The 9,804-nt window shown below is 37.8% G+C and overlaps 1 protein-coding gene across 1 annotated transcript; it reads right to left on the bottom strand.

Moving 5' to 3' along the window:
• Positions 1 to 374: 374 nt before the first annotated feature.
• Positions 375 to 1,511, bottom strand: LOC119649180. Its single transcript, XM_038051207.1, has 2 exons — positions 1,423 to 1,511; positions 375 to 1,366 (listed from the first exon to the last, which is right to left on the bottom strand). The coding sequence occupies exon 2, from the start codon at positions 1,362 to 1,364 to the stop codon at positions 777 to 779; it is 588 nt and encodes a 195-aa protein (XP_037907135.1). The 5' UTR covers positions 1,365 to 1,366; positions 1,423 to 1,511; the 3' UTR covers positions 375 to 776.
• Between the last annotated feature and the right edge of the window lie 8,293 nt (positions 1,512 to 9,804).

Here is a 9,804-nt window from a genome sequence, read left to right as displayed (position 1 = left end):
ACTCTAACAATGTTACTACTATTTCTTTAACCGAACTGTGCAACTTATGTATCTGTGAGCTTTCTGATTGAAAAAGTTTATTTAATTTAATGAAAAAAGGAAGTGCGAATTCTAAAAACAATAAATATAATTTAGTTATAGGATCTTTCAGCGACGTTAAAATATTTTTAGCTGTTTGTAGATTTTCCTCTTTGACTGCAATAGAAAAGTATGCTATAAGCACATCATACTGTTCTATTAAGCGACTTACGACTGCAGATAATGATAACCATCTCGTTTGAGAAGGGTGTAAAATTTTATTTGCTTTGAATTCAAAAAAATATTGTAAGGAAGAAAAATCTTTAAGACGTTTCGATGAACTCTTCAAATAATTGAAAATATTACGCGCCAAATCTTCTACTTCGCCAGGAAGTTTTTCGCATGCGTATGAGGCGCATAAGTGAAAACTGTGACAAACACATTTAAGAACGAACAGATCATTTATGTCTGCTTTCAATAATGTAGATACGGAATGATTCCTACCCATCATAACATTGGCTCCATCAGCTGCGAAACCAATCATGTTTTGTTTGTACATGATATTATTCTTCGTGAAACTATTGATTACAGCAGAAAACAGACTACTAGCATCTGCAGATTCAACTTCAATTAAATCAAAAAACAAGTCATGTACTTTAAAATTTTTACATACTCTAACCACCAAGCACAAGGTTTTTACTAAAGATATATCTGTGGACTCGTCAATAATTAAAGAAAATTTATTGGCGTTTAACAAATCAACAAATTTCTTCTATGTAAGATATTCCCAAAACGTTCCGTAAAATGTTTACCATTTTCGTCCTAGAACACTTTACTTTTTTGGCAATATTCGAATCCGGGGTAATTTTGTTAACGAATTGCGGTAAGTGACCCATTATTTGGAATGCCAAATTATGTTCCGCAACAAATACTGCCATCATAATCTCGGCATCAATAACAGCAGTCTTGGATGCTGAACTAAATAATGGTTCAATATTTTGTTGCACTAGGTTTAATGAAATCGTTCCAGCGTTTTTTGTATGTATTTGGGTGTTTGCATGGGATTTAATTGCACTTTTACCCATCTTCCCTATGTATACATCTACAGAGCACACTTTACAGAATGCATAATGACAGCCTTTTGTTCCCTCAGATAACCATTTAAATTCACTTTCCCAGTATTTTACGTACTTTTGTTCATATTTCTGCTTTTTCGATTTTTCACATTCCTTATCCTTTTCCGGACTTTCATTAATTCCTTCGGTGCTTTCCGAGTCAGGTTCAGAACTTGAAGATGCCCGCTGCGGGTCCTTCGAAACTACTTCGAAAAATCTTTTCATTTTCATGCCTAAAATTATCTTTCTTACAGTTACATGCTAAACTTAATTTTCAATTCTTACTTACGCAGCTTACGATTACATGAATAAATTTAAATTCCAATCTCATAGAATTCAAACGAAACCGACCGGCTCACCGGCGCTAAACAAAGTGCGAATAGTTAAACAAGTAAAAAACACAATCATGTCATGACACACTCTGACACACTTTGACACATTTTCCAACTGCAATTTATACACATGCACGGCCTCATGTCATGCATACACAAACCAAGTGACAAGCCACAAGACTTGACCGTTGAACTACCATGGTAGTCTTTATACTACTGTTTTTAGTTCAGCATCAAGATCCATTCTACTCTAAACGAAAATTGTTGTAATATAACCTTCTACTTCAATCACTATTTATGCGCTTTGCAAAAATTGAAAAATCAATCATAGCGTGTAAAAATAAGTAGATTTCATGCAAAAATAAGGAGATAAGTAGATCGAGTCGAAAATAAGTAGATCTCCTTATAAATAAGTAGAGTTTGCATCCCTGGGTTCAGCATTAGAGACGCTGGACAATCTCATTTCTGGCTGCATTGTTATGGCACTGGTGCAATACATGAACAGGCATAATGCTGTAAAGTGATGCAGTGTGCAAGCATGGGCTGCTCACGGGAACATGTTCGGTTTACCGATATGAGTCGCAAGAAGTACATGATACAAGTTATCTTTTCCTTCCGTGGGTATGGTAAAAAAATAACGCAAGTTCGATTTATAAACTTTATTTGTTCTCTATAGTCACAACAAGAATGCTTGCTGCTTAAGACTTACATCTATTTATACATAAAATGTGCAATTACTGTAATTATAAAAGTGCCAAATGTGCAAATATAAATAAAACCTAGTTACCGAGTTCAATGTGCATCGATTGATGAACTGAAATTTGCCTACCTATGGGAAGCATGTGCATATAGATCACGTTGTGTGTATTCGCATGATTAAGAGTGTGATAACTCCTCCCTCCTCAAAAATCTGTGTCCCACAGATTAGAACTGTAATCTTATAGTATCCGGATGGGAATAGGGTAGGTTTGTTTCTAATTTCAGGGAGGTATTTCTACGTCGTAAAAAAAGGAATAAGACAATGGCGGCTAATGATAAGATTACGATAGCAATTACAGTGCCAGAAGCAATTGACACAATGTTGTTGGATGTTAGATTTTCAAGCCTTTTAATGTTATCCAAATGAAGTTTGTGCAAGTATTCGATATTAACTTTTACATCATTTTCGGTTAAATTGCTAGTTAAAATTGAGGGTAAAAGATGGAAGCTTCTGATTTCTCTACTGGTGTACATACTTTACGTCGTCCACCTGTACTGTATCATTTTGGAAATTAATTAGAAAGGTGCCATTGAGAACCCTTGTTGTATTATCATAGTTTAGTTTACCTACAAAATTTGTTAGATATAGCGTGTTTTCATTAATGAGTTCGACTACGGGACTATTGTGGAACTGGTAGTCACAGATCGCATTGGTTCCCTGTAATATTTGGTAAAGGCATTCAGTAGATCTTAGTTCTCGCAACTGATTCTTATTGCAAATAGCTATGCCTTGAATTTGGGAGCATCGCTCGCTTACGCCGTACTTTTCCTTGTGGCTCAAAAATAGACTAGAATAGTTGATGTAAATCATCTTACCATCCTTAATAGTTGGACGGATCAAGAGGTGGTGCCTCCCGCTTTTGGTAAACATACGACATGGAGAAGAATCGAGTCTTTTACAAGCACCATAGGCTCCGCGTATTCAATAGCTTGAATATCATTGCTGTACGGGAGCGTCTCAACCTGTGCGAGGATTTCGTTTACTTCAACCCTGTCCAGAAGTTTCGAATTGACTATACCCCTCTTAGCGAACTGGTTGGCCAGAATAATCTCCTCTATTTCCTCCTTTAACATCGTCATTTTATTAAATAATGTTTGTTCATACTTATCGTTATTTATTAGCCTCTCTATTTCGGAAATGCGATGATTAAGTTGAGGTACTAAAATACTTGTTCTATTGATTCGTTAATTTTATACTACTAATAACTTCGTCGTAATAGCTAATTTTAATCGCATGAATAATTTTAAAGTTCCCTGTTAAGATTCTCCCGACTCCCTGTTTCATGGTCATAAGTGGTCCGTTGTACTCGTAAACATCCACAGAAGCCCGCACATTCCAAAAGGTCAGTCTGAAATGGAAGGGATATTTTTTAGATGAGACTTGTGAACCTCCCTACCCTCGGTTGTCGTGATAGTGACACGGTTGTCCTGTGCAACAGTTTCCTTCTTATACAACGGTTTGCTTTTTGCTTTAAGTTGCTTATCAACCTTGAAGACTACATCTCCAGGCTTGTAGGCTTTTGGTTTAGTTCTTTTAGAATTGTGTTTACTAATCTGATTCTTTTATTTTCGCGTGATTTCGCATTTAACATCTTGATTTAGTTTGGTTTTAAAATCAAGTAACTTCTGATAATTTATGCGCTGTGATCTAGCGAAGAATATGTCAACCGGTTTCTTCCCAGTAACGGAGTGAAAGGAATTATTGTATCTGTCTACGGTAACGTTTATTGCCTCGTTAAGAGAAAGGTCAGGGTATTCCTGTCGGATGCATCGCAAAAGTTCAAGAATAGTGGAATGCAGGCGTTCAGCCGTACCGTTAACCTCACTTTTTTGAGGTGGTGTCAAGTATACGGTTATCCCTAATGCTTCAAGGCAATTTAAGATTGTTGGACTAACGAAACTTGGTTCGTTGTCTGAAACCAGTGATTCAGGAACGCTGAAATAGTGAAGCACCTTGATTAGCTTGTCGCGTAGATGAAGAACGGACTTATTCTTTAAGTGAAAAAATTTTGCGAACTTGCTAAACTTGTCCACGCAGGTAAGGTATTTTTCCCCCGAAATTTCAAAAATGTCCATATGCAAGATTTGATTAGCTTGTCGCGTAGATGAAGAACGGACTTATTCTTTAAGTGAAAAAATTTTGCGAACTTGCTAAACTTGTCCACGCAGGTAAGGTATTTTTCCCCCGAAATTTCAAAAATGTCCATATGCAAGATTTGTGTCGGATATTCGGGAACAGGTGTTTCCTGCAAGTCCGGCTTGGCAGGGTGCCGGTCATACTTGTTCCTATTACAATTGTCACAGGTTGCCACATATTTTTTAATTCCCTTCGTCATTTTTGGGAAGTAATATCGCTCTAATATCTGCTCTTTATTTTCTTTATGATTCCTATGAGCTCGCCGATGTTCCTGTTGTATAATTTCGACCTTGTTTTCTTTATTAGCAATATCCTGCACCATTCTTTGGGTGATGCGAATTTTGAATTTTGAAAAACTTTCCTTAAAAACTTCCTGAAGTAACTGCAAATATACCTCGAGAATTTTAATGCCATTAACGACATTAGGGTTTAACCTTTCCTTGAGTACCCTAGTTAAGCTGTCTTTGTTTATTTCGCTTAACTGAATAAAATGTCTGTTGTACGCTGGGTGTGGTTCCTCGTAAGCACTCATCTCCTTACCTAAGGATATTATAAGCTGGTTTTTAAACACATTAATTGGAGCCTCGGTATCAGGGATGAGATCTGTGCTGTCTTCCTCTGCACTGTGCATTGTTGCCGAGCCGGAGTCAAGGATGTTTACCTCCAACGGCAGCCTAGAGAGGGCATCGGCCACGACATTGGTTTTCCCTGGTTTGTATAGTAACTCGTAATTGTACTCCTCTATTCTCGATTTCAATCGCTTGAGTTTCGCATTATTATTACTATTACTCAGAGCGATCGTAAGTAGTTGATGGTCTGTTAGGATTTTTATCTTCTTTGCTCCGTAGAGGTACGTCCTGAGTTTGTCGAGGGCCCAAACGATAGCCAGCAACTCCTTCTCGTTTGTGGCGTAATTCTCTTCGGTTTTATTTAGTGATCTTGAAACATAAATGATAGGCCTGTCACTTCCCACTTCACCTTGTGACAAAACTGATCCAATTGCATGGTTTGACGCGTCAGTCCCTCCTGGCAGATAACATATCCCAGAAATTCTACTTGAGTCCTTAAAAACTTAGATTTCCCTAAGTTGACTTTTAGATTTGCTTTCTTCAGTTGCCCAAGTATCGCCTGTAGATTTCCTAAATGTTGTTCTTCTGTTTCACCTAAGATGATAATGTCGTCGATGTACACGTAGCATATCTTCCCAACGAACGGTTTTAACACATCATCTATCATTCTTTGGAAGATAGCGGGAGCATTCTTTAGGCCAAAGAGGAGTCTAGTAAACTCGTACTTGCCATTCGGGTCCTCCTTCATTCTAATCTGATGGAATCCTGATGTTAAATCGAGTGTCGTAAAGTACTTGGATCTTCCGAAGCTTGCTAGGGTATTGGTGATGTCCGGTATGGGGTACGTGTCTGGAATGGTGACCGCATTGAGTCTTTTAAAGTCCACCACTAGTCGATATTGCTTTTCGCCCAAGGAATTTGGCTTTTTTGGTACAATCCAAGTGGGTGAATTATACACACTATTCGAGGGACGTATGCTAGCGTTTGCAAGCATCTCGGATATCTGTCTTTCTGCCTCGGCTCTCAAATTGACAGGGTAGGGGTATGATTTTGTATAAATGGGATCAGACGTAGTGGTTCTGATTTCTGCCCTTACATTTGTTTCCACCATCTCGCTGTCATTAATTGGTCCGAAGGTTTCGCTATATTTCTCTAATAACCCCCGCAATTTCTCTTTCATTCCATCACAAAGGTGGTCGTTCTTTATTGCTATGCTATTTACCTGCTTAGATTCCTTTGCTTTCAAGGGAATTTTAATGTTCGGCGAAATTTTGAGAGTATTATTTTTCCTGTCAATGACAGCATTAAGTTGCTTCAGAGTGTCGTCGCCTATTATCCCGTCGAATGATTTCAGACCAGGCAAAACGTAAAAATTTAGTGGCGTGTTGTTCCCGGCGCTCTCAAAGAACTTGCCAGTAGGTCCTAGTGTTATAAGGATCTCCCCTGCGGCTGACTGAATTTTAAATGGTTTAGCTATTGGTTTCGCATTTTGGGAAAATTCAACAGAGATGAAATTTTTGTTCGCACCAGTATCCACTAAAAACTTAAGTATTCTACCATTTCGGATACGATACTCTAAGTATGGTACGCTAGACAGGCGTCCATCAGAAAATTTAGTTGATTTTCTTGAAATACAGGCTCGCATTCCTCAATTTGACTTTCCTCTGGTTCGTCCTGAGGCTCTAGGTTATAATAACCGGACTGATCATGGTCCATACATGGATCAGTTACTTGCTCCTGCGATTCTAGGTTATGGAGATGCTGCGATTTCCTAGGCAGATTCATAGAATCGTTTGAGCGCTTATTAGGGTAAAAGTTACGGGGTCTGTTCGTATAATCCACCTGACGAGTCTGGATGGATCTATCTACTTCCATAGGTGTTGGAGGTTTAGGATTTGTGGGTCTCGGAGGAGGATTGTGTGTATCCGGCTGCGGTGGGTTGCTGGGCCGATTATTATATACCCAATTTCGCTCAGCTGTACTTAACTGCTGATATGGTACTGTTATCCTAGGATTGTTAAAAGCGCGGCGCGGAGTGAAGATTTGGTTAATTGGGGAAGATATGGAATTATTAACATTCCTCTGTCGGATGTTAATATTTCTAAAATTGAGGTTCTCAAACTCCAAACAGGAACCATAAGCCTTGGGAAGAGTTTGTGGTTTCTGAACTATCAACATTCTTGAAAGGTCCCCATTGAAACCCCTGATGAAGACATCCAATGCTCTATTCCTATAATTCTGCGTTAGTGCTGTAATTGTCTCCTGGGAATAGTCCTCAGTTTTGATTTTATTCACCAACAAGGAAAGTGATATATATTGAATTGAGTTGCCGTCAAATACCTGTAAGTCCCTAACACAATCAGGGAGTTTTTTAATATCCTCTAGATCCTTCTCATTCTGGGGGAGCGTGGGGATTGATTGGCTTTGAGAATCTGAAGGCTGGGTCTTAATTGCTTTCTCTAGAAACATCAATCGTGCTTCTGTTTTTTTTGAAATTTCGATTTGGGCATTAAGCGCCCCAGTTAATTGCCTTAAGGTTTCCTGAATAGTCTCCATTATTTCCTATAGGAACGGGAACAATACAATGAGGAGTTGTGATTTTTTAGATTTTCCGTGTTCTTTATGCACAAGGCAAACCCAAAAAAAAAATTCTTTTTTCCTTCCTTTTCTTTTTTTAACACTCTTTGCGCATTGAAAATGACTCACACTAATCTTCACAATTGAACACTTCCCACACAGATTCCACTTATTTAAAAAATAGAGATTTGATTTATGTAATATTTTGATTTTTCAATTTACGTATGGTAACAATTCAATCAATGTTTAAAAGAAATTTGTAAAAATAAAAAATTTGATGCTTACAGAAAAATATGTATAAAAGCCATTGAAGTACCTGTTTCCTATTCGGGACCGTCCATATTCTTCCTCTTTAGCGCAGGCCGTTAGTGGATGGATTGGGATGCACCTACTAATGGTACTGGATCTAATCACTCACTTGCAGCTACAGCACTATCTATTTCCAATATTACCCTCACACACCGTGTTCCTATGGGAACGATGAAATCGCTCGGGCTTGTTACTATTCATTTATTATTATATATATTATTTTTTTTTTTGTAAGATCAGGTCTATTGCCAGCCTCAGCGATAGTTTTAAGGAACCTTTAGAATTCGTGTGTTCCCCTGGACAATTAGAAAATTAGTTCATTATTAGTTATTACTATACGGTTTTGAATCGAACGCGCTGTATTTACCCGGAAAGTACTAAGATTTTTCTCGGACTTCTAACTACCGGAATACTATGTTCTCGTGGGTACAGTATTAAATTTTGCTCGGGCGCCAGTTATCTTTTCCTTCCGTGGGTATGGTGATAAAATAACGCACGTTCGATTTATAAACTTTATTTGTTCTCTATAGTCACAACAAGAATGCTTACTGCTTAAGACTTACATCTATTTGTACATAAAATGTGTAATTACTGTAATTATAAAAGTGCCAAATGTGCAAATATAAATAAAACCTAGTTACCGAGTTCAATGTGCATCGCTTGATGAACTGAAATTTGCCTACCTATGGGAAGCGTGTGTATATAGATCACGTTGTGTGTATTCGCATGATTAAGAGTGTGATAACTTACATGCTTGGAACCGGCTAGTTCTAACTGATCGCCACATACTACACAACAAGCCTGACATGTTGTTAGTTGTATCGCTACGCGTCTATTATTGATGTCGGTATCCCCCATAATAGCAATATCGAACGGAAATACGTGGGGAAGAAGGTGAACTCAAGAAATCAAAGAAATTTGGCGTCTCGAGCGGGTGGTTGTAGTTCCCATAATATTGTCAGCTACAAGTATTGTACCTAAATCCCTCACGGCTTCCCTTGATATCCTGGAACTTTCGCACAGTCTGGTTTAAACCATGCAGAATTCCACCATTCTGCATACGTGCTCGATGTTGAGGGGAGTTTTCGACGGATTCTGCCATTGACGTACCAGCGGCCACCACCACCAGCGCCCCTTTATCTTTTAAGTAGGCAGGATCGTCACTCAGTGCTAATATTTGGTGGACATCTACCGAGATTGTGACAACTCGTAATTATAACGTAAGTATAACAATAGAATTTACGTTTTCCTGAAATTTAAGTTTTTTTATTTGTTTTAGATTTTCTATATTTTCTGTGGTAATATTTCCAAAATTCATTTTCTTAGATTTCTGGTCTGCGTAAAAGAATTTGTAAATAAATTTAATATTGCCGCTACTGACAGTTTCGTTTATAATTTGAATGGTACAATTGTTGTTAGCTAATTTCCATTCATTGAGATATATCTGTCATAGTTTTACATATAATTGTACTTTCACCTATTTTTTCCATTCTAGATATTTTATTTTCTTTCTATTCGCAGTTATTTTGACTAAGCAATCTTTCAAGTTGGGTTTCTTTGTTATATTAACATTTCGTATTGGTCCATTCTCAAAAAAATTGGTCCTCTAAACTAACTTCCAAGTAATCTTTATTGGAAATAGTTGTAATTAATTTAACCTCTACACGTTTGAAATTGTTTAGAATTTTAATTGCAAAACTTAGCGAATCATTGCTGTACCGTAAAAAACCTGTTGTGACGGCACATCGGAGGCGCGAACCTAGGCGCCAACATGAATTCGCCTCCACCGCTGCATTCAATGGCCCAGAAACAGCTGACGGTCTGACATGAGACTGGGGCGAAGGAAATGTCAAGAAAGTCGGTTTTTGTAACAAAGAGTAAAAAAGTCAAGTCACGTCTGCCGACCCTGACGGTTCGAAAGTTTTATTTAATTTTACTCCTTTTTTAAGGTTTTGTGTAAAACAAAACCTTATTAAAATCGATTCAAT

This window comes from Hermetia illucens, chromosome 2 (genome assembly GCF_905115235.1).
Source record: "Hermetia illucens chromosome 2, iHerIll2.2.curated.20191125, whole genome shotgun sequence".
Lineage (NCBI taxonomy): Eukaryota > Metazoa > Arthropoda > Insecta > Diptera > Stratiomyidae > Hermetia > Hermetia illucens.
Note: the sequence above shows the minus strand (reverse complement) of the source record. Positions and strands in the feature narration are given on the sequence as shown.